The sequence below is a fragment of the Thrips palmi genome, unplaced genomic scaffold (assembly GCF_012932325.1).
Source record: "Thrips palmi isolate BJ-2018 unplaced genomic scaffold, TpBJ-2018v1 HiC_scaffold_8, whole genome shotgun sequence".
Taxonomy (NCBI): Eukaryota; Metazoa; Arthropoda; class Insecta; order Thysanoptera; family Thripidae; genus Thrips; species Thrips palmi.
The window spans coordinates 2733930-2758230 of NW_023144635.1; the positions used below are offsets into that span (position 1 = coordinate 2733930).

The following is a 24301-nucleotide window of genomic DNA, read 5'->3' on the forward strand; positions in this document are numbered from 1 at the left end:
GACATGTTGCGGCGCTGTCGATGACGGCTGTGATGGATGGGGCGCCAACGAGAGCGCCAACAACAACAACAACAACACCGTGTAGTGGCGGTAGTGGGGACTTGGCGCACTGCACCGCGCTGCGCGCAGCGCCCCGGACGGGGTGGCTTTTAGCGCCCTCGCTCCTCGCTTATGAGCGCCGCATGTCGCCTGATCCCCCTCCCCTCCCCCCTCGCCCGGAGTTATGGAAGCCAGCGGGCGGGTATTGGCTGTAAATTGAAGGCCCCTTCCTTATTCAGGACGGCCGGGTGCACCACGCTGGGGCGGGGCGGGGCGGGGCGGCAACTCAAACATAGTGTTACTTTGTGGCGGGGTTGCCGGCGGCCGCGTGATTCAGGGCTGGCGGGGCAGGCGGCGCTGTCCTCGGTGAATGACTCGGGAACTTTGTTTCGGCCTGACTTTCCCCTGGCGCCAAAGGCGTCCCTGCGAGCGGACGGGACGGACGTGCGGGACGACGGGGTTCGCCGCGACCCTGGAGCCGAAGCTGGCGGCAGCCGCTGGCACGCTGGCAGCCCCCCCCCCCGGCCATTTAAGAAAGTTGAAATTTATAATTGTGCCGGAGTCACGTTGGCGTGGTGGAGTGCCAAAGCGCGCCAGCAGGGCCATGGCCCACGGCGGAGTGGAGTGGAATGGAATGCTTTGCGTGGAGCGTAGCGCTGTACCAGTCCTGCCTCCGCTGGCGGCCTGGCTCCAGCCGTGTTGTTGTTGTTGTTTTGTGATTTTTTCCCGGTGTAAGCCGGCGCTGCGAAGCGAGTAGCAGGCCCACGCCCCGCCCCGCCCCGCGCATTCCGCCGTGAAAATGGGATGCACGCCTCGGCGAAATGATGTTCCGAGCCAGCAGCAGCCCGGCGCTACTCCGCCGCTCTACTCATGGCCACGCTCGGATAGGCAATACTCTGCGGCACCACTGCCAGTGGCGCAGCTAGCGCAGCTAGCGCAGCCTGGCGGCGTCCCGACCCCCTGCGCCCCCTGGGGGGCAATTTGCAAGGCGGGGCTGTTAGCTAACGCGCGGCGCCTCCATGTCCCTTTTTCTTCCTCTAGTTTGCGCCTGGTGCTCGCCTCTCACGATTTGGGGGGCCTTTGCATCGGCGCTGGTGCGGTGCGGTGGAGGGGGGGGGGGGCTTCCGTTTCCAGGAAGGTGCCGCGCTGCGGTTTAGCGGACCGCGACCTTCCGCGCCGCTGCACCGCGCTGCTCGGCCCGCCGGCATGCCAGCCCACTGGCAGCCCACTGGCAGCCCACCCAGCGCCGGGCCCGGCTCTTCTTTTCCCGCTGTCTTTTATTTCGGGCCCTCGGTTTCGGTGTCCCCGCCAGCCTGGCGTCGGCCTGTCTGCCTGCCTGTCGGCCTCCGCGACCACCATGGTGCACCAGCGTGTAAAACGCCACGGCTCCGCGGCCGGCCGGGTTGCCCTTCCACGACGGCCGCCGCGCTGACACAGTGCAGGCACCGGGAGGCACCCGGGGCAGGCGACGACGCTCGCTCTGTTTGTGACCCAATTCCGTGCGCCCATTAACGCCCATGTCGCCGACGTGGAAGCGCGGACGGCGCGGACGGCGCGGACGCGAGCGCGGCGATGACGTCACGCCGCCAGTCGGATGCTGTGCGGTCCGGGGAACCTCGGGTCGTCGTGCACGTCGTCGGCGGCGTCGAGGGCTCTAACTCGCCCCCGCTGGCTCATTCGGCCCGAACGGGCGCCAGACCGTTTAGACGGCCGCGCAGTACACGTAAAAGGGAAGCAGCGGCACGGCGCGGCGGTTCGTTGTCGGTGCGGCGAGGGCGGGCTGGCTCTCCTCCGCGCTCCGCCGTGTGTGCGCGCGCGTGTGTGTGTGTGTGTGTGTGAGCCTCATTCGGGATTCCTTGTTATCGGCCCGGGCGGGGGCGGCGGGGGCGGCGGGGGCGGCGGGGGCGGCTGGCTGCCCCGCCTGCCTCCTTTGGCCCGCCAGCCCCTCCAGCCCCGCCGCTGAATTGGATGTGTGTGCCTTGCCTGCCCGGCCTGCCTCCGCCCCGAGCTCCGCCCCGCCCCCGGAGAACGTGGTGGTGGCGCAGCGCGCAGCGCGCAGCACGGCCTCCAGGCCAAGCAGGCCAGGAGCGCGCCTTGGGGCGAGCCCGGGGGCGAGCCTTGGGGTCGAGTCGGTCGGACGTGTGCGATTGCCGCAGAATCCTTCGGGGCCTTTGAGGCCGCGGCCTGGGCGTCCTCGCTCTGGAGCCGCGCAGTACAATGCTAGTATCGCCTTCCGTTCCCTTCGCCTGCGTCGCCTGCGTCGCTGGACCGGAAAGGCAGATGGGCGGAAGATGCGCGCACACACACGCACACGCACACACACGACAAGCCTGTGGCTGCGGGGGCGCTGCGGGGCTGGGCGGGGCGGCCTGTTTGTTGACTCGGTCCGTATGAGAAATTAATAAAGCGCTGCCGCAGGCGGTGCAGGCGGCGCCGCGCTTCTGGAGTGGAGTGAGCGCGCCTGTCTCGCCCCGCCCCACCCCGCCCCGCCCCGCCCGGTCCAGACAGAGCGCGGAGGGGCGCCGGGGGCGCCGACGAGCAGTCTGACCGCCAACAGCAATTTCGCCGAGTGCTTCGCGGCGCTCCACGGCGCCTCGCCAAACACTATGCGCTGAGCGCTGGATGCACGGCGCGCGCGTCTCTCACCCCGGAGACCAAACACTTCCACGGGGAAAATAGAAAAGTCTGGGAAGAACTCACGCGTTTTGAGTTTGTTCCCTTGCCGTGGAGTTCGCTTGGGCCTTTGTCCTGTCCGGTCGGGGGCCCCGCGCCCTGCGCCCTGCACCACCGCGGGGCCAGGAACGCAAGGGCCACGACGGACCCGTGGCAATAAAAGTTGGGCGGGACCCAATCTCGATCAAATACGGAACGTATGGAGCTCGCGGCGCCGCGGGTCGGGGCTGGGGGGTGGGGGTGGGGGTGGGGACTGGCGCGCAGCCTGTCGCAGAGATAAGCGGCTGCACGACGACGTCCACATCGCCCCGCCCCGTCGCGCCGTCCTACCCGCACAGGGACCTGCCCCGTCGACTCCTCCACTCCACTCCTCTCCGCTGACAGTGACGACGACGACCGTGCTAACTTTTCTTTTTGCCGCCGAGTCTGGCCCCGCGAGACTGCGCCTCTCCTCCCCCGCGCTGCGCCCCGCCCATTTTTTTTCGATAACGCACTCATCAAGCAAGCAGCCCTGCCTGCCTGCGACTGGCTGCCTCGTTGACTTGACCTGTTGCGCGCTCTCCAGCGGCCACGCCGTTCTTTGCGCCGTGTCGATGTCAAGCAGTGTCGCGCCCTGATTGGCTGTCGGCCGTAAACGCGGGCCGCTCTTGTTTTGTCCCTTTTCTTTTTTGGGGGGAGGTTTGTTTCGGTGGCCTCGACTCGAGGTGCCCTGCCCGCCCTTCGCCCAATGGCTCTCGGAGGAGCTGGCCGGGGCCGGGCCGGGGCTCGCTCCCCGATTGGAGTGGTTAAATGAGCTAGCAGGAACTCGTTCCGACGAGCGCGCCGAGCGAGAGAAAGAAGGGCTGCTTGGCGCCGTGCCACGCCTCCGGTCCGCCTCGCCGTCCTCCTCGCCGTCCCTGTCCCACCCATGGAGCACTCCGTGAGGGCGCGAGAGAGACGGCGCCAATCCGTTCACGCGCCGCCGCCGCCCAGGCCCAGGCCCTGTTCTTTTCTCGCGGCCTCGACGGGAGCGCCTGTCATTCGGAGGGTAGACACCCCCGCCCAACAGGAGTGCGCGCCGCGCCGTGCGCCAGCCTACCTCGCGGGCGGCTCCGCGAGAGGCTCGACGAGGAGAGGGGCGGCTCTGGGGCGGCCGCCGGCGGGCGGGCGAGCTTGTTCTGCAGCAGGTTTACGACAGCGTGGCTCCGGCGCTCCGCCCTTTGTGACAGTTTGTGAGATTCAATTAAGACGTCGTCTCGCTGATAAGCCTCTTAGACGCCCTTTCCCTTTCTGGCCGTCGTCGGCCGCCTCGTCGGCACGGCGTCCTGCTCGACCCCCTGCTCCCCCTGTTCCTCCTACTCCCCCTGCTCCCGCTCCCGGGGAGCCGAACCTCGCGCCGCGGCTCCACGGCCTCGGCGAACAAGGCAGAACCCGTGGGAATAGCTCTAGCCGAAATCCGAAAGGGGCCAGGGTTAATTATGCGCCCCCGGGGGGCGAAAAAATTTTCAATGGGGGATAGCTGGGGTTTGTTTTTGGGCTGTTTTGCAGCCACTGAAGTCGATCCCAAGGCAGGGATTTTCGCACTCACGGGAAGATCTTTGAATTCCAACACCTTTGACGGGTGGTTTGCAGGGGAGGTTGCTCAAGAATACCAAAACTCGAAATTTTTTAAAACGGTGTTCGGGCCGTTTTAAGCAACCACCCGCCCCTCGGACCGAGAGGCGGTATCTCGACAGTCCCTGGACAATCGGCTTTTGGGCCTTTTTTAGCATGCCTTTGTAAAGGAAAAGGGATTTCCTTCGTTTGGTTTGGGAGCGTTTGTCTCTTTGACCAAAAGCTCAAAAAAGTTTTAAAAACCCTTTTTGACGCTGACGGTCAATTTAGCAATACTGCTCCCCTAAGACTGATAATCGCATTTCCAACAGGGATGCTAAGGCAAGGTCCCCCCTGCAATTCCCCTGGAGGGAGAAAAAGCTGCGCGCCCGGTCGACCCCAGTGGTGCAAAACGCCCCTGTTTTGCGCACGAGCTTTTGGGCCCAAATTTGAGCAAACTGCCCCCAAACAGACTGATAATCGCACTCCGTAACAGAGGCATGCTAAAGGAAGGTCCAAAGACCATTGCCCGTTGAGGGAGCAAAATGCCCGCCTCGGATCAGACGCAGTGGCTGCTTAAAATCGACCCAAAACATGATTTTTCAAAGACATTTCTGAGCGTTTTGGCCAACTTTGAGACAATACTGCCCCCAAACTAAGACTGATAATCGCACTCCGTAACAGAGGCATGCTAAAGGAAAGTCCAAAGACCAATTGCCCGTTGAGGGAGCAAAATGCCCGCCTCGGATCAGACGCAGTGGCATGCTAAAGGAGGGGTCCCGTGGGGTCGTGAAACTTTTCCTGGGGGTCGCGGAAATTTTTGGCTACAAATTTGGGGTCGCGAGCCGAGAAAGGTTGAGAACCGCTGGGCCAGGGTTAATTATGCGCCAGGCGGCGTGAACTTTCTCATGGCGAAACTAAGTTTGTTGTTTGTCTGTGTGTTGCAGGAAGAAGATCGAGTCAATCGGCAGGATGACGCAGATGACACAGGAGGAGATCATGATCAACACCAAGACGGTGGTGCAGGGGCTGGAGGCGCTCAAGAATGAGCACAACTCGATCCTCAACGGCCTGTCCGCGGCGGCGGCCAGCGAGACGCACCAGCCCCTCGGCACCGAGAAGGTCGGCATCCTCAGACAGTCCCTGGACACCATCGAGCTGGGGCTCGGCGAGGCGCAGGTAAAGGAAAGGGAATTCCTTCGTGGTTTTGGGTTTTTAGCGTTTGGCTCTTTGACTCAGGATCAAGCAAAGTGACCGTGTTCGAGCGCGACGGGCAGTTAGCAGTGTGCTTGCCTCGACTGCATTTCCGCATTTGGCCAACAGGTGATGGTGGCGCTGGCGTCCCACCTGCAGATCGTGGAGGCCGAGAAGCAGAAGCTGCGCGCCCAGGTGCGCCGCCTGGTGCAGGAGAACGCGTGGCTGCGCGACGAGCTGGCCAACACGCAGCAGAAGCTGCAGGCGTCGGAGCAGGCCGTGGCGCAGCTCGAGGAGGAGAAGAAGCACATCGACTTCATGACGAGCATGCGGAAGTACGACCAGGACATCATCGTGAGTATCCGGGATGGGGCCTGGGCGCAAAGGGGAGGGGAACACCTCTGCTGACGCGTGTCCTCTCCTTCGCTTGCAGGGCGAGGACTTGATGACGGAGTCCACCAAGTCGGACCGGCCGCGGCAGGACGACCCCGTCGTGGACCTCTTCCCCGACGACGACGCGGATGACAGAAACAGTGAGTTGAGTGTGCAGCGACGCCTGACGCCTGACGCTTTCGAGGGTTCACTGTGATACTTGTCCTGCTCCAGACATGTCGCCCACGCCGCCCAACCAGTACGCCCAGCAAGTGAACGCCGGCTACGAGATCCCCGCCCGCCTGCGCACGCTGCACAACCTGGTGATCCAGTACGCGTCGCAGGGCCGCTACGAGGTGGCGGTGCCGCTTTGCAAGCAGGCCCTGGAGGACCTGGAGAAGACCAGCGGGCACGACCACCCCGACGTGGCCACCATGCTCAACATCCTGGCGCTGGTGTACCGGGACCAGAACAAGTACAAGGACGCCGCCAACCTCCTGAACGACGCCCTGGCCATCCGGGAGAAGACCCTCGGCGAAAACCACCCGGCTGTGAGTGCACGGTGCACAGTGCTCTGCCATGGCAGTGGCGTGGCGTTTGCTATGGTGTTTTATTGGTCTCTTTAAATTTGTTTCGGTTTGCCGCAGGTCGCTGCCACATTGAACAACCTGGCTGTTCTGTACGGTAAACGGGGGAAGTACAAGGAAGCTGAGCCTCTTTGCAAGCGGGCTTTAGAAATACGCGAGAAAGTCCTTGGCAAGGATCACCCTGATGTAGCGAAGCAACTCAACAATCTCGCTTTACTTTGTCAGAACCAGGTAAACTTACAAGAACTACTTTTACAGATTATAATTTGTTTGAGAAGTTTCATTTCTGTTAAACCTGTCTACTTTGAATTTCAGTTCAAATTTGAGGAAGTTGAGAGGTATTACCAAAGGGCCCTCGAGATTTATGAAAGTAAATTGGGACCTGACGATCCCAATGTTGCAAAAACCAAAAACAATCTTGCGTCGTGCTACCTGAAGCAGGGAAAGTTCAAAGAAGCAGAGATCCTCTACAAGCAAGTTCTAACTAGAGCACATGAAAGAGAGTTTGGAACTATAGATGGTAAGTCACCACCAACTACGCATGCCTAGTAGTTCGCTAAGGGATATACACAGATACCTTCAGACAGTATGAAAAGAATTGTGATATTTTTGACTTAGAACTTATTGCCTTGAGCAGGACGTTGTCCAACCTGTGCAAGTGGTGCCAAAGAAGTAAGCATTTAGTGATGTCCGAAAATGACTCATATTGTGACACATTAAGACTTATCATTGTCTTTTTTTTTAATGACTTGGCATCAATTAATCTGTGTACATTCTGAATTGGCGTTCTTTGGTAATATTTGGTGGAAGAGTAATTTTTTAGCCTTGTGTGTGACTAGAGGAGATACTTTCTATCGGTAGTGTAGACTGCTACAGCTTCTTGTCAGTTGGCTTTCCCTTAATTAATCACCCAATCAGCTGGAGTAGATCCCAAAGAGGAGTGGACTAGTGGGGGCCGTGTCAATGACTTCTCACATCAGTTGCAGAGGCTAATCAGTGCCTTGCACCTTTCTTGGAGTGCTGCACTGAGAACTCATGACCGTCCACCCTTCTTTTCCGCGATCTGCACCAGCTTATGGGTGTAGAATTGTATGTTGTAATGTGTGTCGTAGGAATTTGTTAGTATCAGACTTAAAATGTTGTTTTTGTGTCTCTTGACGTATTGGACTTGTTTCATCTGAAAATAAATGTAAAGTTTCCATTTTGTGAACACAAATATGCGATGTGCTGCAAACTAATACCTATGCTGACTTTATTGAAAAGCAGAGGGTTTATCATGAAACTTCATGTTTCTCTTTAGGGCAAAAGTTTGGAAAATGAGGGTAATGTAGGCTTTTTTTGTGGCATTTTTACATGTAGTGTAAGGTAAGCAGGTGCTGCTGCCCTGACTGATTAGTTTTCACTTAATGATGAGAGAGAAAACTTACATTAATTAAGTTATAAAATTTATGCACTTTTCCTAAAGGTTCCTACTTAGCTTCACACATTTACTGCGGCTTGATCTCACCTGGTGTCATTAACCCCATGTAAAGATGGGACTAGAAAAATCCTCCGCAGCTATGTGTGTTTTGAAGCTTCAAATGAAAGTAGCCTCTTGGAGAAAGCATGTATATTCTTTGTTGTTGCTTTGTGGTCTGGACTGAAGCCGAACACTGTAGGCCAACAACTGGCAATTTTAATCTTTGCATTCTGATCGGCATGAACTATTGACTGCCCTTTAGGTAACTATCAAGTTAACAAGTTAAACAATCAATTAAAGCACTCAATATTTTTTCTATTCTACTGCTAGAAAAAGGTGCGATGGTTAAAAATAAAACCACTTAACAGAAATGTGTGACAGTCACTTTAAATTATGTATCATTGTCATCATTGCCTGTATTTTTTCTTTCATTTCTGTTGGTTCCTCAACTTGTTTGTGTTCAGTGTGAGAAATGTAAGGGAGTCCCATGACTAAAGTTGCGATTGAATTTTATTATGTTATCTAGACTTTCTGTAATTTGGTTTTTATTCCTAGTGGTAGGAATTTTTGTCATGCACAGAAAGTATTTATAGTTCTATTCAGATGGCTTTACATTTCTATTTGTTTTTTTCCTCTCTATTTGTAAGGGTCCTTTTGTTGTTGCTTCTTTTTTAGTTGCATGTTTGCCTTTTTCTTAATGTAGGAATTATTTATTTTTCTACTTTTGAATGTACTACTTTCTCCTTTGTCACACTCTTTACATTGATGCTGAAGAGAAATTAACTGAGTTATTTTTTTTTAAAGTATCTACACTTTAAGTTTGCAACTCTCTTAAACATTCCATTTATTCTTCAATTTTGATGCATTTCTTTTCCCTTCTTCAGAGACTAATTTTCAATTCTTATGTATTTGATTTGATGAGATGCATACGTTGATCTCTTCAATATTAATTCTGTGTGGTAAGACATTGGGACAATGGGTGCTTTCCATCCTATTTCAAGCGTTGATTGTTTTCTGCTTCCTATTCAAAATTGTTTTGGCTCAGCCGAGGCACAGTCAAGGCTCAGTGTCTACTCTGAGCAGCGCTGGCCCTTCCGGATGTTGGGCAACGGTGACGTTGGCGTTTGCCTATGGAAAGCACCCAAAATCTGTTTGCTTTTAAAAAGTGCAATACATAGTTTTGAACTGATATTTCTACTAAATCTTTACTTTTGTAGTAGGTTCTATATGACAGGTGATGGAAACAGTTAAGATTTTGTGTGTGAGGAGAGTGGTACTGTTCTGTAAATTTACATAACATGCCTAGAATAAAATTTGTCAATTTTTATTTTGTGTACCTTTCATTTTATGTTCAGCACCACTCCCTTCACTCACAGACAGTGTTTAAACACATACAGAGCACTCTTAGTCTGTTATGTCATATCCTAGTTTCTGCTTAGTAAATTGTAGTTAAATAGTCAGGGAAGTAGTTTTGCTTTGTCTTTTGTCTTTTATTTCATTTGTCATGGAGTGAAAATTCATGACAACTGCTCTCATGTTTAATGAAGTTCACAGATCGAACCTTTGTTGGTTACTAAGGAAGTTTCATTATTAATGGAAGTGTACGTTTGCAGGCGACAACAAACCCATTTGGCAAGTGGCTGAAGAACGAGAAGAGAATAAACACCGCAATAAGGAAAACGCTCCATATGGAGAGTATGGCGGTTGGCACAAAGCAGCAAAGGTTAATTAAAAACCGTTTTTAAAACTTTTCATAACATTTGGTTGTTTTTTTTTTGTTTTTTGTTTTTTTAAATAGTTTTTTTATTTTAAAATTTGAATGGTTGCAGGTTGATTCACCCACGGTCACAACCACCCTTAAAAATTTAGGTGCTTTGTACAGAAGGCAGGGCAAATATGAGGCGGCAGAAACACTAGAAGACTGTGCATTACGCTCCAGAAAAGAGGTGAAATTTTAACTACTGTCGATTATGCTGGCATTAATTCATATTTCTTTTCTTGAAAGGGTTTTGTTTCTCTCCCACTAGGCTTTGGATATTGTGAAGCAGACTAAGGTTGCCCAGGTCTTAAGTACTATTGGAGCTGAGACAAGTATGTCAAGCAGTGCTGAGAAACGGCGCAGTTCCAGTGGTCGTGAGCGATCTAGTCGCAGAGGTTCGCGGGAGTCACTTGAATCAATGCCCAGCGAAGCAAGTGAAGAGGTTAGTGAAATTTTTTTATTTTTACCCTAAATTATAAGACAGTTTCACACATCACAGTCTTTCGCGTCCTTTTTTAAAATCTTGTTCTGTGATCACAGTCAAATGTGCTCCTCGGGTCTTTTCCTTGATGTTAATGTTCTTCCCTTCATCCTGTCCCGTATTCAATCCAATTATGCTGTCAAAGAGTGTAAATTAACACGTAACGTTCGTAATTGGATTTGTTTTTTATCGATGTGTGTGTTTGTGTGTGTGTGTGTGTGCGCGCGCGCACGTAATTGCTCTGTAAACCTGAGTTGTCTTTCACTTTATAGTTTGCCATTTCTGTTTCTGTCTTCTTCTTCTCCTTGGCTTTGTGCCTTTTATTTTACTTTTTTCAAAATAGCTCTCTTTTTCCTCTTTTAATTCATGGATTAAGCACACTTGGGGACCTTGCTGTAGTAGACAGAACATTCTTATAGTCCTTATAAGTGTCTTTATTCAAATAAGAAAATAGCCTTTGTGTTACTAATTTTTCATAAGCTTAAGTATTTTCTTTAGATAGACTTAAAATAACAGATGAGATTTTAGGCTCATCTAGGATGCTAAGATAGTCCTTAAAAATAGTTCATATTTTAAAGTTTGTATTCCTACATTTCTCTCCAACACTCTCTGTGGTAAGCATGCGCACTCAACAAAGCAGGTGCTTGTTTGTTTTACTACTTCCACAAAGGCTTCAATTAATTTTTTTCATCAGCAGTTGTTTGATTTTTAATTTCATACAACCTACCGCTATTGTTAAAGTAAATTTGCATGAATGCATGTTCTTTATCTCCCTGTATATTTGATTTTACAGCTTTTTTCTTGTTCTTTTGTTCTATCTGTAAATTACGCTTTTGGGATTGGATCAAGTGGGTTTGTGTGGTTTTAGTCTTGACAGCTTAAATTTTGTTGCACTGCAGAACAGACCAACTTAAATTGATCACTTATGATTTTCATTTCAATTGAGATTTCTATAAAATGATGACAAAGAAGGAATCTTATTTTTGATTAATAACTTCTTGCATGTTTGGGTGTCAAACCTGACCCTTACTACCTGCCTCACATCCTTGATCAGTTGATGGATTAACACATAACTGACCCTCTGCATCTACTTCCTTCCCCCCAAATAGTAAACACACTTCATTTCACCTTTCCTGTGCTCTGAGGATTACAATAGGAGAAAATGGCATGTCCATATCATATGCCTTGCCATCATTCTTTAAAACCCAAAAACCGAAACAAAGAAAACAATTGTTTTGACTACTCATTTAATTTCAGGCAAATACAAGTTTTGCATGCTTTCCATTTTCACCCTTATTTTCATATGCTTTTTAACTTTTTTATTTGACTCTTTTTTTCTGTCTCTTTTGTCGTAGTCAGCTGCACCGGTGTCATATGTAGTGCGATCACCCAGTGCGCCGGGCATGGCGGGGCCAAGCATGGCGGGGCCAGGCCCGGACGCAAGGCAGGGCGGGCTCAAAAGCAAATTGTTCAACGCATTGGGCCTCAACCAGAATAGCTGAAGCAACTGTTGTTGATGACTTTCTCGTGCTCCCGCTTTCACAATTTTCACTTGCAGAACTCTAACTGTTAAAGTGTTGTGAATTGTCTCGTATTTTTCTGGAAGAGGAACTTGATCATTTTAGTATTTACATACTATCTTAATGAAATCCTACGTTTTTATTCTTGGGTGCTTTTGATGAGTTGTATGCACTGTGAAAATTTTGTTACTTGATTTATACCAATTTATTCTTACTTGATATGGCTTTTCTTGATGTCTTCGGCTTGTGAATGCATAGTGCATTGCATAAGAACCACACCCAGCACCCATAGTTTTATCAGTTTGTAAAATTTCATAGGTTTGCTCATTGATTTGCAAGTAGACTATTATTGCATGTTTTATCATGTGTTCTATTCTTTAGTGAAATTTATTTGAAGTGTAGACTGACATTTGTCGGACAGGTGCATTAAAGCATTCAGTATCCTTAAATTTAATGGAACTTTATGTAATATCCAGTGGGCATTGCAAACTGATTATGCAATTTCAAATATTTAAGGCAGTTTTGGCAAACTCTATTGGACTAAATGAATGGTTCATCCCTGAAGGTTCGTTAGTATGCAACTACTAACACTTCTGTTATTAACATTCTGTCTCTTAATTTGATATTAATACCTCACTTATAAGTCAAATTTTTACCTTTCCTGTGAAAGACTTTGATATTCTTTCAATACAACTGTTTTCTTTCACTGGTGATGGACTGTCTTTCTTTGATGATGTTTGATCCCAATTGCACTCATGTCTAGTCACACTTGTTGTTTGATGGTTGATGTTGCAAATGTAGTTTTGCTGCACCACTTGTTATGTTGCATCAATTTTTTATGTGTAAAAGATATTTTTTTTTTAAATGTAAAGCAATGCCCATTTTGTATAACATAGATTAATTTGCTGCTGTCTGGGCATTGAAGAGCTGTTAGTTCCTTTAGTTTGTAGGTTATACAGTCTTTTTTTTATTTGAGCCTGTTAAAACTTGAAAGATGTATTTTACTATGGTATTTGCACTCGGATGTTTCTTAGTGCTTCACATTTAAGTTTTTAACGTAAATCTTGTTGACTTTTGAAATATTATATCTTATCTTTTCATATTGAAGAGGTTGATTAATACTGTTGTAAATTTTCCCTGTGCTGTGCAAAGCTTTTGAAACCTATGTGATGTGCAATCATGTTATCAATTCATGAGCTTTAAAGGTGTACTCTACATGCACCATGCCCATGCTCACTTTTGAATGTGTGAGTCAATAGTGAATGACCACAATTAAGAATTTTGTGGCAATAAGGTAGATTGTTGAAGGTAGTAGATAATTTTAACTTTTGGCTGAATTTGATACAATATTTAAGAAACAATTGTGTATGATACTAAATAAATTAAGGCTATGTCTGTGATCAACAGATTTAAGTGTTTCTAATTTTTCTGCTCTTAGATCCTTTTTTTTCGTCCTTTATCAGTTTGCCTTTGCTCGAATTTTGTTGATTATTTATGTCTAGAACTGCAATCACTCCAATTGCATGACATGACACTTTTTTTGCCACCTTTTCTATTTTCTTTTTTATAATTCTAACCAAAGCTATACTTTGAACGGTTTCAGTAGTTCAACTGCACTTTATTGCTTACACCACTTCTGCTACTTTTTGTGTACTTAATTTTGTAGTCCTTCACCATGGTCTCAGAATAATCAAATGACTGCAGTTGGATGGAAATGTGAGAATCCAAGAGAAGGTATCACAATGATAGATACTCTTATATGACACACTTTGAGAGGAAGATGGGAGCCAGACGGCTGAGTTCTTGTTAATTCTTTTTACCCCCTTGCTTTGTTGTGGGAGGAAAAAATTGTTGCTACTAAAAGTGTAAATATTAGAGATTGAGATTACTTGAATTTGCATACTTCCATACACTTTTAAACCATAACCTATTGATATTATTTTCCATAGTTTGGGATCTAGACTAGATAGTGCTGCAAATCATGACAGGCCCTTTTTTGCACCATTCGTATGTTGGTGATTGTAGTCCAGTCCATTAAGACGGAGCGCCAGCTTCACGAAGCTGAGGGCTTCAATAAGACGCTCCAGTGCCAAATTGATGCAGCGTCTATCGATGCCAACCAGAGCCGAGTTGGATGGGCTGGCCCACAGGTATGGCGCTTGAGTCCAGATATATTTTGTTACACTCCTCAGAGCAGGAACAAATTTTCACAGTTATAAGACAACAATTTGGTCCTTATTTCATTTTTTCTGGGTTCTAAAATTATTTATTTAGTCAACTGTCGTGCATGTCAATTCTCATTGTTATTATTTGTATCACAATCAAATAACTTAATCACATCATCTTTAGCGGCACAATGTTGACCAGTTTTGTTGTACACAATAGTGAAGAGCAACGTGCATGACATTGCCTTGTAGACTCTCAAGTCAAAGAGAGGGAACAACTATATTCTATGTACAGTACACAGGTCTGTGTCTGTAAACGCATACACATGGATGTGTGTGTGTTGCTTTTGCAACCGGCTACAGGTTAAATGTTTAGCTTTCAAATTTGCTAAGGAAGAAGAATAATGCATGTCAGAACATAGCCATAAAATTCAAAAGAGGGCTGTACTTCTAAGTTGATTTTCTGAATTGTCACAAAGTAGGCAATAAGTTTTGGCTATCTGGGCATGGTTATCTGTAGGTGTATAAAGTGTGCAAATTCTATGGATATGGAAGGAGCAAGGTGGTACTTGCACTTTTTTACCAAGAGCCCTTGCCAGATGAGTGCTCCAATGTTGACTGAAGGCAGTGACAAAGGCAGCCTTCAATATATTTGCCAAATTTTGTACATTTTGTACAATGATTTACATATAGCAAGGTGTGCGTTGAATGAATTAGTAAAGTTTTTTTTTCATCATTCTTTTATTTGGTGGCCAAGTAGATATCCCTTTAAATGTCAAATACTCTCAATGTACAAACAAAATGCTTTCATATTTTGGATGAACTGTGGCTTCAATCAAGTTGCATGCTACTTGCGCTTTTGCTGTGAAACATCATAATGTTCTCTACTCTGGCAGCGTTCACAATGTTTTTACTAACATGCTTATATTACACAAGCCTTTTTGCAATACTTTTTGTTAAACTGTGGGGCACACCTCATTTTATCTCTTTTGATCTATATTGGCCTCATTGCCAATTGTGAGTTTTGTGCTCCTACTGTTAAATCTTTGTAAAACTTTTGTTTCCACCATAAATGATTATGTTTATTTTATGTTGCAGCATGAAGCGCGCAAGTTCTCTGTCCGTTCTTAGTAGCCAGACATGGGAACAGGCAAGTCTTAAGTTCCTAGACTAGCATCTCCTTATATCGTTAGACTTATTATTAATTTGATTGATTTTTTCCAACAGGTTGGTGTTGGGGGCTCTCTTTTGTGGAGTGCAAAAGTTCAAGCTTCAAGCCCAAGTGAAACAGCATCGTGACATGATAACAATTTCATAAAACATTACTTGACTCTCAAAAATAGCTTATGATTTTGAAACTTCAAATTTTGTTTGTTTTAATTTTTACATTTTGACTCTTACTTAATGCAGCATTTTTTCTTAAAAAAATAAAGAGCACGGTAAGCGTGATTTTGATAGGCTCACTTCTCTTGTGGGTAGTGTACAGATTTTAAATAACATTGTCAAAGTGCATCTACAACTGTGGTAGCACATTTTTGGAACCGTTTTGAACTTGTAATTGTGAGTCATAATGGTGGAAATTATGAAAAGTCAGAAAATAGGTTGTTTTTGCTGCTGCTTGTGAAGTTGTAGCTCTGTTTTGATTGTCCCCATGAGATTTGAAAGTCTCAATGAAACAGATGTGGTCCTTTAGATTTAGTTCGAACATTTCAAAAATTCCAACAGTCTGCAGGATGGTGTGCAGGATGTAATTCGTGTCATAATGTGCATTATTAAAATAATTGCTGCATTTTTGTGTCATCAAAACATTCGGATCTTTTGTGGACTGCATCTGTATAATTTTGTAAAGTAACTTAATTTAAAACATTGATATTGGAAGGGTATGGTCTATTTTGCCAGACCTCTTATGTGCTTGCTATTTTTGGTATGACTATGTTCTAGAACTAAAAACTGATATTGTAAAGAATTTATTTCTTAGATTATAAACTACATTCAAAGTATTATTTTCATTGGTACTAGCAGCGATTCTTGAACTCATAGCTTTTTAGTGTATCTTTTTTTGTTTTTAAAGAAAAATAGTTAGTCACACTGAGTTACAATTGCATTCCTTTATAAAATTTGCAGTGTGCAATAATTGCAAGAGACTGTTATATTTGTACTTTTTTTTTCACTGCCCGCTTAGTGTGTGGGACTTAAAGAAGAGTGTCTCAGTATTATAATGTGTAATGTGTTATTAAAAAAAATGGTACTGATAATTTGAAGGAAAGCATGTCTATTTGTTGGTTATTGTTATTGATGGTTGTAGAATACATTGCTAATTTCTGTTCAAAATTTTTGCTCTTGATGTCGTTGAGACCTTCTTCCATCCAGCTTTGGGAAACAAAGATTCCTGAGAAAAGCATGAATGGATTCAAATGAAAACGGAAGTTGTAGGGGCACACTGGTGTTTTCACGCCTTGAAGCCTCTTGAAGTGAAGTTGGCAAACTGCACACCAGTGCCTAGCATTTTGCCTCTGAAGTATTAGAAACTCTGTGATAATATATTTCATTTTGCTGCAATACTTTGGAATACTTGTTCCTTTTATTACTTCAGAAATTTGGTTCTTAGTTAATTTTGTCCTTGGAAGACCCACAATGAACATGTTTCAATTGTAATGCACTGGTTGTCAACAGTACTTGTGCTACATTTTTCATATTAAAACTGTTATCTTCAAGGGTAAAGTGAAGGCTCATTTATTCACACTGCAATGCATGTCCTAATTTTGCTTTATCCAAGCTGTATACAAGACCAATAAATTTAGTATTTATTTCAAAAAATGTCAGTTTTATTTGCAGTGTTCTTTTACCTGCAACCACGGTTTCATCCAGGATATCAGGTTCTGCGAAGTTCTGTAGAGACAGGGGCAACGGATACGTTCCGTGATCTTCAGACCACCTCAAAAAGCGCCGCTCCGTAGAAGCGGTTTGAAAAGTTCAGTTCAAACGGGTGGCGGGGTGACGGATGGAAACGAAAACAACAGAACAGCCAACCGCTCAACCCTTCCGCGACTGTTTCTGTCTCATTGGCATGATTATTTGTGAAATATTCGACCCGTAGGATCCTCTTTTACTAAATTCTTTTTTCATTAGCTGCTCTTGCAGTTTCGTTTCGTTCAAGAAGCAGACGGGGAGGGAAAAGAGGTGTGGTGGTGGTGGTTCATCCACCTCTCTCCCCTGCCCCCATCCTCACACCCCAGCCTCACCGCCGCACCACCACCACCGCTGCACTAGGAAGCCTCCACCCACGCCACGCTCCACGCTGCCACCGCCACCAGTCAACAAAAAAACGCAAGCAGTGCACCTATCCTTACCTAGCCCAAAGCCTAGCCAAGGACGAGGAAATGGCCGGACTTCCGACGATTCCCCAAATCCCTACGGGGCCAGGTAATTTGGGGTTTCTGTTCACCGGAACGGTTCTTGCTGTTCTTGCTACGAGAAGAGCCGGCCGGCGGCCGCGTCGGCAGTTTCGTACTTAGTAAATAAAGATGATTGCGGTAGGGCAAGATGAATCTCTCCCGAATTTCACTTTTCAGATCGAATTATGTGGGTCCCTTTGTGGCGATTATTTCGGTTCAGGATGCAGCTGCATCCGCGAGGGAGAAGGGTTATGTATGCATTGTTGAAGGTTGCCGTCCGAATCGTCACGTCCTTTCCCCAGTTTGATTTGTTTTGTTCAACTCGTATAAATGTGGCGAGGGTCGTTTCTTCAAAAAGATTGAGTGTCATGATCGTGGGTTGTGGGTCTGGGGCGGGCGTTGCACAACAGCGATAGAGTACCCCTCTCCCCCTTCCCCTCACTGACACCGTGCTCATGCTGATTTCGCTGTTCTCTGCAAGCATTTTTCTGACTGCATCGTCGGGCGGAGGCGGCGGAGGCCTGCTCTAGGGACTATAGTGCAACCGTTGCACATCACGAATGCGGGCGTTAGAATGCTGTTGCAGCGGTAGGATGAGTAGCCTACCTTCCAGGCGCCCGCCCAGTCGCCTGCAGGGACCGGCACACGGGTGAGGGGAGTTGACTCCTCCCCCTTCCGAGAGAAAAGTGCGAGCCGTGAGCAGCCGTGAGCCTCCCCAAAGCAAAATCCTGCCCCCCCCTTTTCCCTCCCGGTCTCTCAGTTCCATCCAGTCGCCACGTGACCGGTATTTAAGGGCGGTCCCATATCCCCCGGCACAACAGGACGCAGCAGTCTTCGCGTTCCGCGTAGAGCCCCGGGCCCGGGTGCCCCCGGGTGTCAGAATTCTGGGAAGTCCTTGCGCTTCGTGGCCGCGGTGCGGTGGTTGTCGCCCCCTATTCCGGGTACCTGCCCGTGGAGTCCCGGATTAGTCCCGGAGCCAGGACGTCGCAGCCTGGACCCCTCGCCTGGATCGCGGTGGGGCGGGGCGGAGACACGGCCGATACCACGGTGGCCGATACTCTGCTACTGTCGTTTTCTGAAAATTGGTGGGTCCAGGTTTTCGTGCCGTGCCTCGGCACGGGAAGCTGAAATTTCGTATGCCAGCTTTTTCCCCATTTGCCCTCGAGTTCCGGAGGACGCAAAAGACGAGCTCAACGAGGAACAGGAACTAAGAGCCGGTTTGAAATAAATAGGAAGTCGAAACTACACGACTAGTGCGTCGCGTGCTGGGGGTCATTAGGCGGATCATGGGTTTGGGTGGCCGCCCCCATTCGCGCCACTATGTTCCTATACACCGTGATTTGTGCTGGGCGAATAAATATGAACTCAGTACGTAGGCACCAGGCACCAAGCTTTTTGCGGTGCCTGAAGGGAGTTCCAAGGAGGTTGCAGGTTTGTCAAGACAGGGAGAGCGAGGGTTTCTAGGGTTGGCCCCCTCCGACCAAAAATTTCGGGATTTGTCTGTTCTTGGGCATTCCCTCCCTGCGACGCAAGGGACGGCAACGCTGGAGCCGCTGCTGGAGCCGCTGCTGGAGCCTTGGAAGAGGGGAGGGGGGACCGAGGTCGCGGATGGTCGCGGAGGGGAGGGGAGGGGAGGGGAGGGGGAGGGGGAGGGGGACCCAAGTTGTAGTGGTGGGTTGCAGCGGCGGCAGTAGGTCAGTCGTCGTATTCGAGCTCCAGTGGTAGCAGCAGCAGAAGCAGAGCTTTGTGTTGGTGTTGTGTTTGTGTAGTGTGTGCATTGCAACGGTGCAAGTGCGTGTCGAAGGCATTAGTTCAGGCTTGCATCAGTTTCTGAAACTGATCACCTCCTGTCATTAGTTTCTTGCTGCATTGTTCGCAGCAACCTTGAAACGGTATGCCCACAGCATTTAGGTCAAGTTAATCAATTTAAGCTTGTTTTAATCTGAAGTTAGTTTGTGTGCATGCACTACAGGGTGTTCCATATGTATTCTTTGGTAACCCTCTATTTTCCTCTAATTTGGCCTAATAGTTCGGGGTTTTCTCCAATTTGATCATCCCAGTGGCATTCTAAATCTTTGAAAGTATTTAGCTAAAAAGAAAAGATTTTGTTTTATGGGGTGGAAGTAATAAGCTTAAAAGAAAGTATCCTGTTTTATGGGGTTATATTCCTGATATTTGTTTATTGATTGCCTACGTTTAACCTTTGTTCACATCAGCTGGTATACTGACTTCTCACCCCTTATTCTCAAACTATTAGTTTTCATCTTATGTGTTTGATTTTCTCTTGCAGTTAACATGAGCCATGAAACAGAGAAGTATTTAGTTTGCCCATACAACACTGCCCACACGATTTTAAAATACCGTATGAATACGCATCTTGTGAAGTGCAGGAAACAGCACGCATCCCTCGATTGGGGCCGTTGTGTTCACAACAGCAATCATCATATGCCCAAGGCAGAACTTCCGGTAACATAAGATTTTAACTTATTTTGGTGTTATAATTTTGTTTGTGCTTGTTTGACTTTATTTTGTTTGTTCCATTGTAGCACCATGAAAATCATGAATGCCCTAATCGGCACAGCTTTCAAGCGTCTATTGTTACTTTCAACAACGAGGAATTTAAGAGCCTTGCTCCAATAGAGCACATTGAGCTGCCGGATTCAGGAGAAAATTGGGACGATGTGAGTTACCAGGATTCATTCGCATATGTCTAAGAAATTTTGATAATTTCCTTTCTAATCTGCCTTTTCCTTTTTCTTTAGGGAGCTGTTAATTGCTTTGACCCCAAGGAAAACGCTAGGCAAAAGTCAATCATCAGAGGCGTGCATTGTGTACCTCCTGCTGAAAGAAAGGCTTTCAGGGCTGAGCATCGGAGGCACATCCAGCAGAGGGATGAAGATGAAAGTCTCAAGGGTGTTACCAAAGCCAAGGTGAAAGCGGAACCTATGAAGCCCAAAGAAGTATGTATTCTGTATGAAAATGTTCATTTGGCTTATTCTACGTTAGTTGTTGCATTGTTACATTTTGGTTTACTTTTGCAGAATGCGACTTTAGAACCCCTCAGATATCCAAAAGAACTACCTAAGGGATTCCTTGGGCGAGGCCAACCAAGTGCTTCAACATCAAGCAGTTCTTCAGCCGGCCCTGTAAATCCAGGAGCGGCAGGGCCTGCTCTCCAGGGTGTGCAGTGGAGCGGCCTTGGCAGAGGCAGCATTCAAGAAGGAGCATCTTACCAACCGACTGGTGCTTGGGGAAGAGGAAGGCCAAGGATCTGATTCAATCGTTTCACTTGTGAACTAAGAAACTATGTTTATCATGTTGTTAAGTTACTTCATTTCATATTAATTTCATTTCAGTCAAAATGAAGAGCGAGAAGAATTTGATTAATTTGTTAACTCGTTTACTATGTAACACTCATTGGTCAAAGTTATTCCATTTTCACTATTTTTAATTTTCATTACAATATATTTCTTGTAAGATCAAAATATCTCTGTTTACAATTATTTCCCTGAGAAAACACTCATGCATCACAGTCAAGTATGAATATTAACATATTGGGTAGCCTCTGAAAATTTCTAGACTATTAAAAACAGATTCCATGAACAGCGGGGTACAAACAAAGAAGGTTACTGATCATGCAGAGGGTCCAAGGAAAATAAAATTGTTGCACTGCTTAAGTCATTGTGTCAATTACCAAGAGCGAGACACCCCAAGAATGTCTGCAGCTTGAGTCAACAGTGAACAACATCACATTTTTCTTTGACAATAAAAAAAGTAGAATTGAAACTGGACCAATAGTCATCTCATTTCATATCACAATAGCATTTGAATGTCTAGTGCAATGCTCATTTAACCTAGTTATATAAGCTCACAACATTGTAAATTGGTATCTATACAAGAAAGGCATTAAAAAACAGGAACAAGTACAATTCAAGAAGGCAAAACAGAATAAAGTTACAATGGTAGTAGTACTGACAGACTCATTCTTGTCACAAGTAGGCATAGTCTGTAAAAAAAAAGTGGGAAAAACAACAGCTGAGCCAAATCAAGGTTCAATCAAGAAGCAAGAACATTGGGCACTGACAATGACATTTGGCCTGAGCTTGAAAGAGATAGAGGTATGCCTACTGATGGTGAGGTGGGACAAGGGGAATGAGCATTCTCAGAGTGTCCTTTCATATGATCTTGCATGACAGATTCCTCTTCAAATGCTTGTCCGCAAATTTGACATATGTAAGGTTTATCGCCAGAGTGACTCCTAACATGATCCATTAAATTACTGGAAGCCCATGATTCATCAGCCATTGACAGCTGGCCTGAACTAGACAATGGGAGAGATACACTCCCAGGAGAAGATGCAGGGCCAGGGGTATTGGCTCCCATCTCCTCTGATGAGGAATGTCCCTTCAGATGTTCTTGTAAGGCAGACCTTTTTCCAAACGCTTGCCCACAGATTTGACAAATATAAGGCTTTTCGCCAGTGTGAATCCTAACATGTTCTGCCAAGTTGCTGGAAGAAGCCCAGGGTTTGCCACAGTATTTGCAAACATATGGTTTTTCACCAGTGTGAGAGCGAACATGCTGCTGAAGGTGGGTTCTCCTTGCAAAACTTTTCCCACATGTTTCACAAGCATAAGGGCGATCCCCTGTGTGAATACGAACATGTTCTACAAGATGTGCAGAGGTTCGGAAATAGGTGTTACAATATTGACAAAGATATGGTTTTTCTCCAGTGTGAATGCGAACATGCCTTTTCAAACCTTGCTTGCTTGAGAAGGTCTTGCCACAGACATTGCACAGGAACAAACTCTCATGACGCTTTACATGCTTTAGATAAACAATCTGCATAGCAAAAGTCTTACCACAGGTGCCACATGTAAAAGGTTTCTCTCCTGAGTGATTATCCTTCATGTGCTCTGACACTTCAACAGCAGAAGTAAATCTTTTAGGACAGTATTTACAAGAGTGTGTGCGTCCAGTGGCATGAATTTTCTCATGCATGATTAAAGCTGGTGCTTGAGAAAAAGATTTACCACAATGCGTACACAGATATGGCTTTTCTCCTGTGTGAGTTGTAAGATGGTCCTGGAGAGAGCTCAGGTCCAAAAATGATTTACCACAATAAGAACATCGATGAGGTTTCTTTTCATTACTGTGAGTCCAAATATGCTTTTTAAGGTGACTATTCCGGACAAATGTTTTTCCACATGTTTCACAAATGTGCGGTCGGTCACTCAAATGTAACTTAATATGATCTGATAGACTGGGTTCATCTTCCAAAACTTTGCTACAAAATTCACATTCAAATGTCACATTATCAGAGTGGGTGCGATAATGTGCTTTCAGCTCAAATTCCCTGGTAAACTTTCTCTCACATCCAGTACAAGGAAAAATATCATCTGGGTCTTTCCCATGCAAATTACGTTCATGACGCACTTGATGGTTTTTAAACAGAAATGCTTTACCACAGATAGTACAAGGAAATTTACGCTTTCTTGCATGATTTAGTTTGTGCTTTTTAAGAGCAGCATCTGACTTAAGAACCTTGTCACACACCTCACATTTGAATTCATCCCAGTCAGCATCCCCATCAGAAGCACTTTCTTCATCTAAAGAAGAGAAATACATCTCCGATGAAGGCAGTGACCCATCTTTCAGAGAAGCCTGCACCTTTGTCAGCTTCCTTCTATCCCTAGAAGTGCTGGTAGTTTCCTTATTGTTTGTAACACTGTTTTCTGAGTCCGAATCCTCACATCGGTCAGAGGCAAATCCAACATCACATTCCACCTCTGGTACCTCGACTTCTTGAGGCTGACCATTTTCATACTGACAGAATGATGAATTTTGACTTGTGTCTTCTGGCTTTGGGCTTGAGCTCATTCTTCCGTCTTCCCACTGTGGCAAGCTCTGCAAAATATAAATTGTAATATGAACAGAGCTGAAAAATCAAATGTGGCAGGCACCGAGCCCTGATTTAACTCACCTCTTTCTTAACAATTAACTGACGTAATTTCTCATCAGAGCGGGTGCACACTCCCTTGAACTCGAACCACTGCTCTACCTTTTCTATACAGTTAGCACAGGCTTGAGAGGGCAGACCATCATTGGCATAGACCTGTAGGAAGAATTCTTCATTTAAACTGTGTTGTAACGCATATTTATTTGTCAGAGGTTATGAATTAGATTTTGAGATACAATGGATATGACACAAAAGTAATGCACAAGTAAGCATAGACAACCAACAAATAATCAACAAGAAATAAATAAAAAATGACACACTATTCAACGTATTTAAGAATACAATAATTGGTTCTAATATTTGGGGGGTAAAATTACTGAAATGAGATGCAACTTTCCACCGCCAAGACCATCAACGAGTCCTCGTAACGTGAAGAATGAACTCCAACATTGCTCACCTGAATTTGTGCACATGACATGATCTGAATCGGTAAAGGCACAGCATGTTTGTTGTTATCATCAAAAATTGGCACTTTATTGCCGTCCTCTGACAGACATAGCCGACACACCATATTCATGTTGTTTGAGTATGGTACTCTGTTACAATCGACCATTTTCACCTAAGTGGGAGCAACTCCCAATACGTAAAAGAATACATGTTTGGAATTAACGCATTACTCGGCATTTAATGCGACTGTGCTATTCATTCAATCACGACCAACTTTTGGATAAAAACACAAACACACTAACAACAGCAAAATCGAACGTAAACTGCACACAGTTTGTGCAACCTATCAACCTTTTAAGTTATGACATACGTCGATTTGAGACCAAAAAGAACTTGTGAGACATTTTTGCTGTGGCATCCTACAAAATACGCAATATACATTCATTTATTCGACGAAGGACAATATCGCAATATTTGGGTTCAACTTAAAAATTTTTTTTGTTAAGACACCGTTTTGGAGCCCGGGATTTTCAGTTTTAACTTATTTCTCCTAATAATGGCCACTAATGACTCGATGTCTCACGTTGAAAGAAAATTATACATCTTTGTTACTTCTAATAAAAATTTTGGCTGCAGTGATAAATTGTTTGTTTTGCTTCTTGACCTGCAAGCCCAGAGC

General features: G+C 46.3%; 3 protein-coding genes across 12 annotated transcripts in view; 2 read left to right on the forward strand and 1 right to left on the reverse strand.

The window, feature by feature from the left end:
- Positions 1 to 16638, forward strand: part of LOC117653168 (kinesin light chain) — a 53426-nt gene extending 36788 nt beyond the window's left edge. For 7 of the 9 annotated variants that reach the window (XM_034398624.1, XM_034398625.1, XM_034398627.1 and 4 more), the window contains 10 exons: positions 5232 to 5463; positions 5608 to 5832; positions 5912 to 6011; positions 6085 to 6401; positions 6498 to 6668; positions 6753 to 6957; positions 9510 to 9619; positions 9726 to 9842; positions 9924 to 10097; positions 11492 to 13069. In XM_034398624.1, the coding sequence (XP_034254515.1) occupies positions 5257 to 5463; positions 5608 to 5832; positions 5912 to 6011; positions 6085 to 6401; positions 6498 to 6668; positions 6753 to 6957; positions 9510 to 9619; positions 9726 to 9842; positions 9924 to 10097; positions 11492 to 11638 (1773 nt within the window). In that variant the 5' untranslated portion in view covers positions 5232 to 5256 and the 3' untranslated portion in view covers positions 11639 to 13069. Of the gene's footprint in view, positions 1 to 5231; positions 5464 to 5607; positions 5833 to 5911; positions 6012 to 6084; positions 6402 to 6497; positions 6669 to 6752; positions 6958 to 9509; positions 9620 to 9725; positions 9843 to 9923; positions 10098 to 11491; positions 13070 to 13681; positions 13807 to 14919; positions 14972 to 15048 lie in introns of those variants that run through there. The other 2 variants (XM_034398631.1, XM_034398630.1) reach the window with 2 other exon arrangements.
- A 413-nt stretch (positions 16639 to 17051) lies between these two features.
- On the forward strand, positions 17052 to 20703 carry LOC117653174 (gametocyte-specific factor 1 homolog). Of its 2 annotated transcripts, none has more exons than XM_034398640.1 (5): positions 17052 to 17244; positions 19507 to 19682; positions 19763 to 19897; positions 19979 to 20176; positions 20258 to 20703. In XM_034398640.1, exons 1-5 carry the CDS (start codon positions 17202 to 17204, stop codon positions 20489 to 20491), a joined length of 786 nt encoding a protein of 261 aa, XP_034254531.1. In that variant the 5' UTR covers positions 17052 to 17201; the 3' UTR covers positions 20492 to 20703. The 2 variants fall into 2 exon arrangements, with proteins under 2 accessions (XP_034254531.1, XP_034254532.1); XM_034398641.1 differs by lacking the exon at positions 17052 to 17244 and adding an exon at positions 18900 to 19108.
- On the reverse strand, positions 20600 to 23956 carry LOC117653167 (zinc finger protein 260-like). The gene is made up of 3 exons (XM_034398622.1): positions 23633 to 23956; positions 23200 to 23331; positions 20600 to 23123 (listed from the first exon to the last, which is right to left on the reverse strand). Exons 1-3 carry the CDS (start codon positions 23786 to 23788, stop codon positions 21273 to 21275), a joined length of 2139 nt encoding a protein of 712 aa, XP_034254513.1. The 5' UTR covers positions 23789 to 23956; the 3' UTR covers positions 20600 to 21272.
- Between the last annotated feature and the right edge of the window lie 345 nt (positions 23957 to 24301).

Excerpts from the sequence above, each read along its gene's own strand:
- LOC117653167 (XM_034398622.1), bottom strand. The coding sequence starts at position 23,788 with ATGGTCGATTGTAACAGAGTACCATACTCAAACAACATGAATATGGTG. Across the intron at positions 23,332-23,632 it reads TGTCATGTGCACAAATTCAG|GTCTATGCCAATGATGGTCT; the intron begins GTGAGCAATGTT and ends TTCTTCCTACAG. Across the intron at positions 23,124-23,199 it reads AGTTAATTGTTAAGAAAGAG|AGCTTGCCACAGTGGGAAGA; the intron begins GTGAGTTAAATC and ends TATATTTTGCAG.
- LOC117653174 (XM_034398640.1), top strand. The coding sequence starts at position 17,202 with ATGGCCGGACTTCCGACGATTCCCCAAATCCCTACGGGGCCAG. Across the intron at positions 17,245-19,506 it reads CCAAATCCCTACGGGGCCAG|TTAACATGAGCCATGAAACA; the intron begins GTAATTTGGGGT and ends TTTCTCTTGCAG. Across the intron at positions 20,177-20,257 it reads AACCTATGAAGCCCAAAGAA|AATGCGACTTTAGAACCCCT; the intron begins GTATGTATTCTG and ends TTACTTTTGCAG.